We start from the raw sequence: 13,907 nt of genomic DNA, 5'->3' as shown, positions 1-13,907 counted from the left end.
GCAAGTGTTGTGTGAAGCATTTACATCTGCCTACACTGAATTTGGTCTGAAAATTAGCCTGGGCAAGATGGTCGTCTTTAGCCAACAAACCCACGACACTCCATCAATTACCTTCAATGGATCAGTGCTCGCCAATGTAGAGAAATTCTGCTACTTGGGCTCCACCATGACGAAAACGAACTCACTTGACACAGAACTGGACACATGCCTGGAAAAAGCACCTCCGTGCCCGCATGTGGGATAACTGTCAACTCTCCACCAAGTTGAAGATCCAAGTCTATGAGGCCTGCGTGGTGAGTACTCTTCTCTACGGCTGTGAATCCTGGGTCGCATACAGAAAGCAAGAAAACCGTCTTAACGCATTCCATTTCTCCTGCCTCAGATCCATCCTAGGCTACTCATGGTGCAACAGAGTCACAAATGTCCAAGTTCTGGAGAAGACTGGAAGTATGGTCCTCTACTCAATCATCTGCGCTCTCCCCCTGCGGTGGGCTGGCCACAATGTCCGTATGGAGGATGGCCGATTGCCCAAAGATGTCCTCTATGGTGGGCTACCAGATGCTCCCCGCCCTGTTGGCCGCCCACGTCTTTGCTAAAGATGTAATCAAGTGCGATCTCCAGTCATTCCATGTCAACCATACTGACTAGGAGGGTCTTAAAAAAAAAAAAAAAAAAATCGCACTGCATGGCGTTCTGCGATTCACAGTGGCACATCACAATGTGCCAACAACCACAAAAAGTTCTGTGAGGGCAGAAGAGCTACAAGGCACCGTGTTGATCTTCGCTTGCGAAGGGATGGGCCATGAATGAATTAAGTTACTTTCTTTTTTAAAATTTATTTTCCTCGATTTTTTGCTGGTTGTTTGAATTCTGGATACCAGGGGTTTTTACAGTACTTGTAAATGTTTCAGAGTTTATCTATTCCAACAAAACAGACCAACTTAACCATGGTTAAGAAATCATAACTGTTGGTGACATACCTGTTTTATCTTCAGCTACAAGTGATGTGCAGACTGTAAACACTTCATAGAAGATATTAAAGAATACAATTTCTCCTGATAAGTAAAAAGTCATTTAAAAATAAAGAAAATTTATTAGTTTTAAATTTTTTGAAATTCATCAAATCACATCATCACATTTTCAATCTGTACTCAAATGTTTCCTCAGCTTTCTAGTGATTTTTGTATTCCTGAGAGAAGATGATCCTGGTGAGGATCCCCTTTGGGGAACCTATATTAGCATCACACTCCCACAGAGATAGAAAATAAGTAATATTCCACTTACTGTACCCTAAAAGTGAGCATAAGCCTCATGGGCACCTCACTCCAAAGAGACTAACTGTTTCAAAACCAAGATTTTTCAATAATCTGAGATAATAATTAAAAAGTGATCAAATACTGAAAATGTTGGATTCACTACAAACTGAATTGAGACGATACCTACAACAATTACGAGTTAAGAGAAGTTAACTCCTGATGAAGGTAAGCTAGATTCAAGACCTTCATAATCATAGCTCAATTTGCTATAGTGATCCAGACACATGACAGAAAGAACTACTCCATGCCTGTGGCATTCTGATCACACCTCTTTTACCACAGGTACCTAACACAGCAACTACAGTAAAACCTCATTAGAATGCAGTAGTTGGGGTCCAAGATTTCATACCGCGTTACAGCCGAGTCGCGGAACATATGTCATGATTCAGGAAGCAGGAAAACAGAATACTGTGACTCAAACCCTATAATAAGACCTTTAAACTCCACATCTTGTAAATGAGTCATAAGAGACCATTTTTTTGAGTTTGTGGCTGTTACCCCTGTTAGCCTGGCATCCTAAAATCAATGTTTGGGGTCCACAGTCATCCACGCTATAAGCGATTCCGCGGATTAATGAATTGTGTTCTAATGAGATTTCACTGAATTTGGAAAGAAAATCTCATCACAAGTGAGCTAAATGTAACTGGGTTAAAGTGACAGCGTGAAAGTTTGTCAAGATTTTGAATTTAGACACACAGCAAGGTAACAGGCCACGAGCTCATGCCAACCAATTAGACCCAATTGACTTATAATCCCCCCATACGTTTTGAATGGTGGGAGGAAACTGGAAATCCCGGTGAAAACCCACGCAGACACGGGGAGAACATACAAACTCCTTGCAGACAGCGCAGGATTCGAACCCCCATCCTAATAGTTGGCACTTTAAAGGTGTGGTGCTAACCGATATCTTTGGTTATATGGTAAAAGTAAACAACTATCTTCAATAATCCAATTGATATAATAGTTCAGAATTCTTCTCTAAGTTGTTTTGTACTCAGGCGTAGGAAATGATTATTATTGCTTTTAGCTAAAAATTGTGGGAGTGAACTTCCCGCTAGACCTGGAATTGTTTCTTCAGTGGTATTTGGCAGTTCTTAAAATTAACTTCTCCAGAAGTATATCTAAATTTATTAAAATTGTGTTGTCAATAGCCAGGAAATGTATAGCAGTAACATGGAAATCCAATTCCCTACTTCACACTGATCATTGGAACATGGAAGTGCAAAGTTGTATTCCCCTTGAGAAGATCACTTACAGTCTTAGGAATAGATATAGTATGTTTGTCGAAATTTGGCAACCTTATTTAGATTACTAGATGCCCAGATTGTATCATTTATTTTGATATTTATCAATTAATATAATCCTTAGTAGAAATTTAATACTTTTAAAATGATGTGACTGAGATGTGAACCTTGCTCCTGTTGCCTTTACTTTTCTATTTTCTTTCTTTTTATTCCCCCTCTATTCCCTGCTGTCTGTTGCCTTTTCTTTCAAATTTGGCGGCGGTGGGGGGGTGGGGGTGGAGTGTGTTGAGAGAAGTGGGACGCTCTTTTTTTTTGGACTTTACGAATATTTTTTAATCATTTTATATTCAATGCATTATTGTTATTATATTGAGTCCTATATTCTGTATTTTCTTAAAACAAAATATTTTTAAAAATATGAGCCTTTAGCTCATTTATATGAGTGACACTAACTCTCATCTTTTATACCAATTTTATAAGCCTACTTTCAATGAAAAGCATTGTGAAGCACAAACACAAATCAAAATGAGAGACAAAACAACACTTCCATTACACCTGGTATTGTAGTTAATGTCAAGGAACACTTCACTCGAAGAGCAAAACTGTGAACCTGTTGTTGCAGAAGAAAGCTAGCAAAGGGTTATGAAAAAAACTGAGCAAAGGATTGGTGGATGAACTTGATAAAGGGCTCATGGCATGATAAAGGGTTCAGACCCAAAATGTTGACTGACTATTTCTATCTATGAATACTGTCTGACCTGCTGCCTTCCTCCAGCACATCTTTAACTACACAAGATCCCAACATCTATAGCTATCTTGGATTGAAATTTAAGTTCAGATCTTAAACATCCAGAATCAGTTAATAGAGATATAGGAACATTTGAGAACTGCATCCATAAATCCAGCTGAGCATTAATGATGTGAAAGAGGAAAAAAGTCAATGGACTGGTAAACAATGAAGTGGAGTTTGAGTGTTTATGTTGAGGAAGTGTCTGAGAAAAAAAACAACCAAGGAATCTATTTATCTTAAGGAAAAGTATTAAAATGTACCAAGGAATTGGAGGGGGAAGACATTAAATTACAGTAGGATTTCCATCTACATGGCAATTATATAGTGTCTTGATAAGACTACATTATTGTGTATTGCTTTACTTATAAATGGAAATATTTATAGAGAGAGCAACAAAGATTCACCAAACTAGCTCCTAGGATGGTAGATCTGCCATATGAGGAAATATTATGCAGACAAGCCTATTTACTACACATTTCAGAATAAGAGGACATATCTTTAAAATTTACAATCCTGACTGGGATTGACAGGATGTTTCCCTTGGCTGAAAAGTCTAGAATAAGGGGTCACATTCTCAAATCAAGAGAAACTTTTTAGGATTCATTTGGAGAGATTTTCTTTTCCCCCAGTGTGGGTGGTGAATTTTTGGAGTTTTCCGAGGAGGCTCAGTCATCTCATTTATTCACAGAGATTTATAGAATTCTGGATATTAAAGGAATAAAAGGTTGTGGGAATAGGGCAGGTGAAGGACATGTAGAAAGAAGGTCACCCATAATCTGAATGAATGGCAGAGTAGATGGCCTACAAAGATCTATCTTAAACCTAATAAGCACTAAAGGGAATAGTTTTCAAATGGTGTATACTTCGTTGCCCATTAACATGATGTATAATGAAGACTGCAATTTGAGAATATTGGCTATGGAATATTAGTTATGGGAATTATGATGAAGAAACCATCTCACAGACTTTGCCAGTAAGATGGGGGAGAGAGACATTCCAGACAGGAATCAATTCTCACCTCTTCTACTGATCCTAATGCCTTCCTAATCGCTCTAGCACAAATAGTGCTAACTGACTACTACCAGTAAGACGTGATCTAAAGGCTGAAATAAGCGTCCAGCGCCACTCAGTCGCTGAATGGCATTGTTTCAGTGCTGAAGTTTTGGTCACCATTGTCAACTTCAAGAATCTAAGATTACTATGAAACTATCCATTTACATGTGTAAATTGGAAACCAGAAATCAGGCAGCCAGAGAATAGATACTGTGAGAAACCCTTCCAGACTTCTGTTGATTTTTTGAATACAGGATGATGTTCTTAATTATAACTGGTACATGACCAACAACAAATCATTTCCCTGTCTTTAAGAAGAGGATATGCAAAATGAAAAACATAAGCTGTAGTAATACCTTCAAAGAAATGTTATCCAATTTGTACCCAGGAAAATGCCTTAAATATTGTACTCTGTGTTGTTTGAACGAGGTTCAAAGAGTAATAGTGAGGTGACTCTGTCTACCCACCAATGGTGGCCCTCATTCCCGTTGGCATGACTCAATGAAGACTGTGTTTTGGACTTTGTGGTTTGTTACTGTACCTTTTTGTACCCTGACAGGTGTAATCCAATGAAATAGGTCAAGGATCACATTATAATTTTTTAAATTAATCAAAACACAGTACCTGCACCAAATAAATAAGACGAGTGATTGAAGGAGACTTTGCCACATAAGATAGGACAATCACTTTGTTACCTTTATAAATCAAGAAATATTGCAATGATAGAAGCAATCAAGTTTAAAGATGTCATGGATGGATAAAAATAGAAATACTGAGTGAAGCAGAAAGCAATGATACATGGTATTAATTTCAACAAAAAACATTTTAAAGAAATAAAAAAATTGAAAATGCCTTATAATTCTTTGGGAACTAACCCAGAAAAAGTGCCACAGGTGTCAATATTAGTAGATGATAGTAACCAAGCTTTAAAAATAGATCACTACGAAACATCTGATCCGAGAATCAAATTTCTACGACAAATAACATTTGTAAAATAAGTATCATACCCAAAGGTACACCAGATATAGCAGCAATTCCCTTTAGTTCTTCATTAAATGGAGAAGGAAGTGTATCAGCAAGTAGGGCCTGGAGGTAAAGATGCATTTAAAATATTAATATGATCTCAAAATCTGAATAAGTCAATGTTCATACTGTCAGCTTGATCTGGGCATTTAACTCCTAATACAGGCATTTGGGAATTAGTTAATTGGCACTCATGTAGTTTAAAATCAATTTCTTAGAAAAGAGAGGACTCATGATATTGGGATTTTAGGGAGTTTCCAATAAGATCATTAGTATTGCAAAGGTTGCTGGTAACTTTAAATCAGGTGTAATCTAATGCTATTCCATGGACTCCCTCGACTTCAACAAAATCTAACCAGAAATAAACCAAATGGGGTTCAGAATCACAGGGTTTTCACAGGAAAAGCAATCAGATGGATTAATATACTGGGGAAACCCCAAAAATGCAGATGTTGGAAACTTGAGTGGACAGAGGCTGGAGACTCAGCAGGTCGCGCAACATCCAGAGAGAGAAACAGACAGTCAACATTTCAGGTCAGGACTTTTTAAAATTGCTAGAAACTCCAATTGTTTTGAAACAAGGAACAAAAATCTAAAAGATTCTTACCAAATCTTCATCCACTAGTTTAATTAATTTTCCACTGGGGAAGAATGTATTTGCCAACTCCTTGATCACCTTGATTAAATTTGTCAGCTATAAGGAATACAATAAAACAAGTTTTTAAGATCACATTATTTGAATGCTCCAGTCTCTCCCACCACGGCAGGGTGGCAAAACTGCTGCACATGGATAGCCGGAACAATCGCAAACCGTTCATGCTCATGAATTAAATGCTCGCCCCTGATGGATGGTCACAGGACCTGTCTCCTCTTCAAACAGGTTTCCTCCGCCTGCTCCTCTTGGATGACGATTTCACTGACCCCCAACTGATGGCAGCCTGTGTGGATGTACTATGGCAAGCCAAACAGCAGAGGGAAGCAGCCATCAAATGCCAGGTGATACAGACAGCCTCCACAGAAAGGGTGACAACGACAGCGCCAGTATGGACAAGTGATGCTACTACTACCAAAGATGGGGCTCCGCACCCTGCACACATCTGGGAAATGCCTCAGCTGGCCATTGGCAGTGACATCAGCGGCCAGCCAAAATGATCGACTCCTCTACATCTGAGATCATTAAGCGGCAGCGTTTTTTTTGTCGACACGGGAGTGGAGGTCAGTAGGTTGCCCCCCTTGAGCATTGACACTCATTTCAGAAAGAAGGGGCCTCTCCTGACCGCCGCCAACAGCAGAAGCATACGGAGTTCGCATGATCCCACTCAACTTCAACTCCTGCCATTTCAAGTGAACCTTTATCATCACGGATGTCTCACAACCGCTACTGGCTGCCGACTTCCTCTGGGCGCTCTCCCTGCTGGTCAATATGAAAGGACAACATCTCGTCAATTCCAAGATGATCGAAATGATCACATTGCACCATGCCGAACTGACTGCACCCCACCTCGGCTCAGTGACCTTCTCCGACAATGAGTATGCCAGGATCCTAGCCAATTTCCTAGACATCATAACTCCCCAGTTCACAACAGCAGCCCCAAGCATGGGGTGCAGCACCATATCTCTACCACTGGACCACCAGTCCATGTAGGCTGCCACCCAACAAGCTCCAACTGGCCAAAGATGAGTTCTGCAGGATGGAGGAAATGGGCATAGTGCTCCGCTCAGACAACCCATAGGCATCCCCGCTTCACAGGGTCCCAAAACATCTGGGGGCTGGCAACCATGTGGGGACTACCACTGTCTTAATGAGGCCGCAACAGCTAACTGGTACTCTATCTCTCACATCTAGAACTTCTCAGCAAACCTGGACGGAGCCAAGGCATTTTCCAAGATTGACCTGGTATGTGGCTACTATCAGATTCCTGTCCACCAAAACAATGTCCCCAATATGGCTCCCATCACCATATTCAGGCTCTGAGTTCCTTCATATGCCTTTCAGCCTCAAGAACGCTGCCCAAGCATTCCAAAGGCTAATGGACACAGTAGGCCGCGGGCTAGACTTTGTGTTCATCTACCTCAATGACATCCTCATCGCTAGCCGCTCTCGTCAGGAACACTGCACACATCTCCAATAGCTCTGCCAGAGGCTCATCAAGCATGGCCTGGCGATCAAACTTGCCAAGTGTCAGTTTGGCCTCACTTCCATTAAACAGTGCTGCTCCCGTACAAGGTCGAGGCCATTCGCAAGTTTCCCAGACCCTCTACTGTGAGTTTGTTGGCATGGTCAACTTCTATCACCGTTTCTTGACAGCAGCAGCCACGATAATGCAACTGCTTTTCAAGGTCCTGGCTAACATACCAAAAGACCGCGTTCAATGACGCCAAGGAAGTGCTGGCAAAGGCAACAATGCTGGTACATCCACGGGCCAATGCACCAACCGCCCTCACGGTCAACACATCTGGCACAGCCGTGGGTGGAGTGCTGGAGCAACTGATCAATGGTAGCTGGCAGCCCCTCACCTTTTTCAGTTGTCACCTGAGTCTCCTGCTCTTTACCTCACTGTACAATCCAGCATTTCTGCTACTTTCTCAAGGGCAGGGATTTCATGGCTTTCACGGATTACAAACCACTCATGTTTGCCTTTGCAAAGTGTCTGATCCTTGGTCAGCCCTACAGCAGCGCCAACTGACCTACTTCTTGGAATACATGACTTTCATCCAGCACCTCGCAGGCAAGAGTAACCAGGTTACTGATGTGCTATTCTGTACGGCCATCAATGCCATCTACATTCCAGCCCCAGGTGTCGACTACACAGCCGTGGCAGCCACCCAACGAGAGGATGAGGAGATGTTTGCCTTCCACCCTGCCAGCTCAAATCTAAAGTTAAAGGATGTGAGATTTGGGCCCACTGTGTAAGGTAAAACATCATGAGATGGGAATGTGTAAGGAGTTACCCTGTACAGGGCTGTAACAAGATGTGAATGCATCCTTGTACTTACAAGATAAGAAAGACATTGATGGATTGAGAGGCAGGAAGCTAGCAGGGAAAGGATAGCAACAGTTTTAGTCATTGGACAAGTAATGATATGATGATGTTCTAAGCATGTATCCAAGGGTATAAAAAATCACCATTTTGCTGATAACGGCAGAATGCATTCTCCGACTAACATGGTTAGTTGCAAGTGTTACAATCCGGTAATAAAGAACAAAGAACCCTGATTTCGACTCAGTCTGGTGTTTGTCTCACTCATTCATGAACAAAGCAGACCTAACAACTGTCACCACACTCCTCTGCGATGTGTCTACAGGACTGCCAAGACCCATCATCCCTGCTGCCTGGCAATGCCGGATCTTAGACATTGATCACAGCCAAGCTCACCCTTCCATTCAGGTGAAAAAGGAACTTATTGCAGCCAAATTCATGTGGCATGGGTTGCACAAACAGGTCATCAACTGGGCCAGAGTGTGCATCCCCTGTCAAACCTTCAAGATTCAGCGACACATCAAGGCGCTGCTGCAGAACTTCACCTTGACACACCGACATTTTGACCACATCCATGTCGAATTCATGGGATTGCTACTGCCATTCAGAGATGTCACACACCTTTTCACCATCATGGACAGATTCTCGAGAAAGCCAGAGGCCATCCCACTTTTGGGCACCTCCACTGTGACCTGTGCAAGTGTCTTCACTGCCCACTGGATAGCCAGTTTTGGTTTGCCAGCAGATATCTCTTGTGAGAAAGGTGTGCAGTTCACCTCTAGGTTGTGGTCAGCAATGGCCCAGCTGCTTGGCACTAAACTGTATCACACAATAGCCTACTACCTGCAAGCAAACAGCATAGTGGAATGTTTTCACTGGCACATCTCTCAGGGTAGAGCTCATGGGCCCAGACTTGATGGACAAATTGCCGTGGGTCATGTTAGGCATACACAATGCCACAAAGGAGGACCTGGCAACTTCCTTGTCCGAGCTGGTGTACGGTGCCATGCTTACAGTACCGGGGACTCCATCCCGGCAACCCATGGACATTAAGAACTGCCCATGACCATGCAGAATTGCCTCCATGAAGGTGGGAACGCTTTCTCCAGTCCCAATGTCCCAACACAGTCTCACAACCACGTGCGTCCCACTCGACCTCCAGGACTGCCAGTATGTTTTCCTTTTCTGTGATTCCCACCAATCACCTCTGCAAAAGCCATACGAGGGGGCCTTCAGGGTACTAGAAAATTATGCCACGGTTTTCATCATCAACATGCGCGGCAGACCCGAGACGGTCTCTGTGGACTGTCTCAAGCTGGCACACTTGGACATTAACCAACCAGTACAGGTGGCACAAACTTAGCGCAGAGGGCGTCCACCATCACAACCTATCCACCTCCAATACTCCAGTTCTGGGGAGGGGGGGAGGGAAGGGGAGGAAGGTCATGTGGTAGATCGTACCACTTAGTTCCTGAACCGTCATTCAAAGGTTCGGGCTTTCGCCGGAGCCCAGCGTGTGTGATGGTTTGGGAGAAGTGGACTGGTAGCGCGAGGCTGGGCAGTTGCTTTTCCTCTCACTGAGTTAACAGGTTAACTCGTGTTATCAACTGTGGATAATGACATTTTAACTGAACTGATTAATTATTAAAACTTAATGTTTGAACTGAATTGCTAAACAAGTGTTTGTACAACCCACAAATGACTACAATGCATTGTCATTGTTTTCAAAGTGGTTGACAATATTTTTTATTAAATGCCATTCCTGAACAATGCCAATAAACATAACCAGTATATTACAAAGGAACTTCACTTACAAATTTTTCAATTTATGCTCATCTGGAAGAGGTTAATTAGATTACATCTCTGTGCCATAGGTGCTCTGTGATTAGTAAAGGATTACTTAGGGCGGTATGTGAGTGGGGAAAAAAGGTTGAGAATCACTGCTCTAGACCCAATTGTTACTGAAATATTTTGCTAGAGAAAAATTGTCATTGGCCCATTTCTTTTGGAGTTATGAAACAGTGCACATAACAAGTCAATTAGGTACAATTAAAGCAGTGGTTTCCAAACTTTTTCTTTCCACTCACATACCACATTAAAAGTAATCCCTTATTAATCACAGACCACCTATGGCATAGAAATTACTTAAAGTGGTATGTGAGTGGAAAGAAAAAGTTTGAAAACCACTGGACTAAATCATGTTCTTTAAAAAAAATGGAAAGCTATTGCCAATAATTAATACACTAAATTCATTTTACTCATGACTGAAAATCTGTTTAACTCGTTTTCAATGTGAAGGCAATTATAACTATAATTCAATATATTACTTCCCTTTTAGAATCTAAAACAAACATAACAATCACATTCCAGTTAAGTACTATGTACACAACTGCCTTTTCATGTAGTTTTTTTTACCCTTTCCTGCTGGTGGTGGAAGCTATGGTGTATCTTGTGCTAACCAACATTATTCACAGTTGAGCCAAGAATGTGGATATTATTTGCATGACTGTACAAAATAACACTAAATAATGAACCTGCACAATATTCACAATGATTTTCAAACAATATTGGATGGGAGAGGTGGTTTGAAGTATTCAGTTCCATATCAAACAATGAGTGGGCTAAATAGAGTGGACATGGAGAACATGTTCCCAGTATTGGGTGTGTCTAGAACCAGAGGGCACAGACTCAACCTTGAGTCAGAAGGTTGTAAATCAGTAGAATTTGATGCCATAGAGGCCTGTAGATGCCAAGATATTATGTATATTTAAAACAGAAGTTGAGAGACTGTTGATTAGTAAGGTCATCAAAGGTTTTGGGCGAATGGGGTTCAAAAGAGAAAACACAGCTGAGAGAGAGAGGGAGAGCTGTGAGTGTAGGGAGCCAGCTTGAGTTGAGCGCATTTAAAAAGGAAGCGAAATAGGAACTTGGGTCATAGTCATCTCGGGACTGTTGCTGGAAGAGGAGCAGCGAGGAAGTCAGGACAGCTGAGAGCGTCAGGGACCAGCTTGAGATGAGTGCATTTAAAAAAGGGAGCGGAGGGCAAGTTAAGGGTTAAATGCAATGGTGATTGGTGGGAGGAGAAGAAAAGATAAGGGGCAGTGACAAATAAAAAGAGGGGTAGTTCAAGTGGAGAGGCCAGTGTGTGAGTGGCTCAGGGTAGGAGTGGAACTTTGAGGCTTTGGCGAGCAGAGACTGAGGACAAGCTTGTCCCCCGCAAGGTAAGATTTTTGTACATAAATTAGGAATAGTCAATGGAGACAGCAGCTTGGGCAGTCGAATGCTATGATTGCAGCATGTGGAAATCTGAGACAGCACAATTGTCCCTGGTGACTCCACCTGCAAGAGGCACATTTAGCTGCAGCTCCTGGAAAACTGAGTTAGGGAACTGGAGCTGGATGAACTCTGGAACATTTAGGAGGCAGAGGTAGTGATAGAGAGGAGCTTCAGGGTGACTGTCACCCCGAAGTTTCAGGAGGCAAGTAGCTGGGTGACTGTTAGGGAGAGGAAAGGGTAATAGGCAGACAGTGCAGAGCACCCCTGTGGCGATTCCCCTCAACAACAAGAATACTGTTTTGGATATTGCTGGGGGATGATCTGCCAGGGACAAGTCATGGTGGTCACGTCTCTGGTGCAGAGGCTGGCCCCTCGGCTCAAAAGGGAAGGGGGGAGAAGTGGAGAGCTATGGTTATTGGGGACTCATTGGTTAGGCAAGTGGATAGGAGATTCTGTGAATGAGATTGAGACTCCAGGATGGTATGTTGCCTCCCAGGTGCCAAGGTCAAGGACACCACTGGTCAAGTTCACAGCATTCTGGAGGGGGAGGGGGAGGGGGGTGCAGCCAGATGCCGTGGTCCATGTGGGGACCTAGGAGTAGGGATGAGGTCCTAAAAAGGGAATATAGGGAGTTAGGAAAGAAGTTAAAAAGCAGGACTTCAAGGATGGTTACCTCGGGATTGATCAGAGAGGGTCGAAATAGGATGTTGTGGTAGATGAATGCATGACTGAAGAGTTGGTGCAGGGGTTCATGTTTGTGGATCATTAGGATCTCTTCTGGGGAAGGTCTGACCTGTACAAAAAGGATGAGCTACACCTGAACTGGAGGGGGACCAATATCCTGGTGGGCAGGTTTGCTAGAGCTGTTGGGGAGGGTTTAAATTAGTTTGGCAGGGGGATGGAAATCAGAATGTGAGTGCAGAGAATAGAACAAAAGGTCAAAATCATGATGCCAGGTGCTCTGAGTTGGTGAGCAAGGAGAGGCAGGGGACAAAACATAAATGAGGCCAGTTAGAGGGGTTGAAATCTGTCTATTTCAACGCTAGCAGTTTTAGGATGAACAGAGCATAGATCAGTACATGGAACTATGATGTGGCCATTACAGAGACTTGGCTGGAGGAAGGGCAGGATTGGTTGATGCAGGTACCAGGGTTTAAGTGTTTCAAAAGGAATAGGATGGGAGGTAAGAGAGGGATTGGGATAGTATCACGGCCATAGAAAGAGAGGATGCTACAGAGGGAGTGTCCACTGAGATGATGTGGGTAGATCTCAGAAATCAAAATGGAGCAATCACTGAACTAGGAGTAGTCTATAGGCCCCAAATAGCCCTCGGGATACTGAGCAGCAGATAAGCAGACAGATTTTGGAATGGTGCAGGAAATACAGGGTTGTAGTTATGGGTGATTTCAACTTCCCTAATATGCACTGGCACCTACTGACTGCAAGAGGGGTAGATGGGGCTGAATTTGTCAGATGTGTTTACATGGACATAGTACGTGGACCAGCCGATGAGAGAAGAGCCGTACTGGTAATGAACCTGGTCAGGTGGCGGACATCTCAGTTGGTGTGCATTTAGGTGAGAATAACCAGAACTCCCCAAGCTTTAGCTTAGGTATGCATAAGGATAAAAGCAGACAAAATAGGAAAGTGTTTAATTGGGGAAGGACTAATTATGATGGGATGAGGCAGGAACAAGCAAGAGTAAAATGGAAACAGATGTTCAAGGGAGAAAGCATAGAAGTAACGTGGAGGAAGTTTAGTGTTGGATTCAGAATAAGTTTGCCCCACTAGGACAGGGAAAAGAGGGTAGGAAACAGGAACTGTGTTTGACAAAGCAGGGGAGGCAACTAGTCAAGAGGAAGATGGAAGCACACATTAGATGTAGGAAGCAGGAAACAGGAAGGGCTCATGAGAAGTATATGGTAGCCAGGAAGGAGCTTAAGAAAGGACTTGTGAGAGCTTGAAAGGGGGAATGAGAAGGCCTTAGCATGTTGGATTAAGGAGAACCCCAAGGAGTTCTATGCCTATGTGAAGAACAGAAGGATGACGAGAATGGTGGGGCCGCTAAAGGATGAAAGAGGCACCATGCCTGGAGGCGGAGGAGTTGGAGGGGTCCTAAATGAATACTTTTCTTCAGTATTCACATGAGAAAAATTCCTTGATCAGTGCAAGTTCAGAATAGAACAGGCTTGTGTGGTAGACCATGTGGAGATTAAGGAAAAGG

At 42.8% G+C, this 13,907-nt stretch overlaps 1 protein-coding gene across 1 annotated transcript in view; it reads right to left on the bottom strand.

The window, feature by feature from the left end:
- asah1b (N-acylsphingosine amidohydrolase (acid ceramidase) 1b) overlaps positions 1-13,907 on the bottom strand; it is a 42,217-nt gene that overhangs the window by 12,624 nt on the left and 15,686 nt on the right. Inside the window, exons 4-6 of the mRNA XM_069924533.1 lie at positions 6,034-6,120; positions 5,411-5,489; positions 981-1,055 (exon numbers count right to left, since the gene is read on the bottom strand). Of these exons, the coding sequence (XP_069780634.1) occupies positions 981-1,055; positions 5,411-5,489; positions 6,034-6,120 (241 nt within the window). The remainder of the gene's footprint in view (positions 1-980; positions 1,056-5,410; positions 5,490-6,033; positions 6,121-13,907) is intronic.

The sequence above is a fragment of the Narcine bancroftii genome, chromosome 3 (assembly GCF_036971445.1).
Source record: "Narcine bancroftii isolate sNarBan1 chromosome 3, sNarBan1.hap1, whole genome shotgun sequence".
NCBI lineage: Eukaryota > Metazoa > Chordata > Chondrichthyes > Torpediniformes > Narcinidae > Narcine > Narcine bancroftii.
This window is presented reverse-complemented; position numbering and strand designations above follow the sequence as displayed.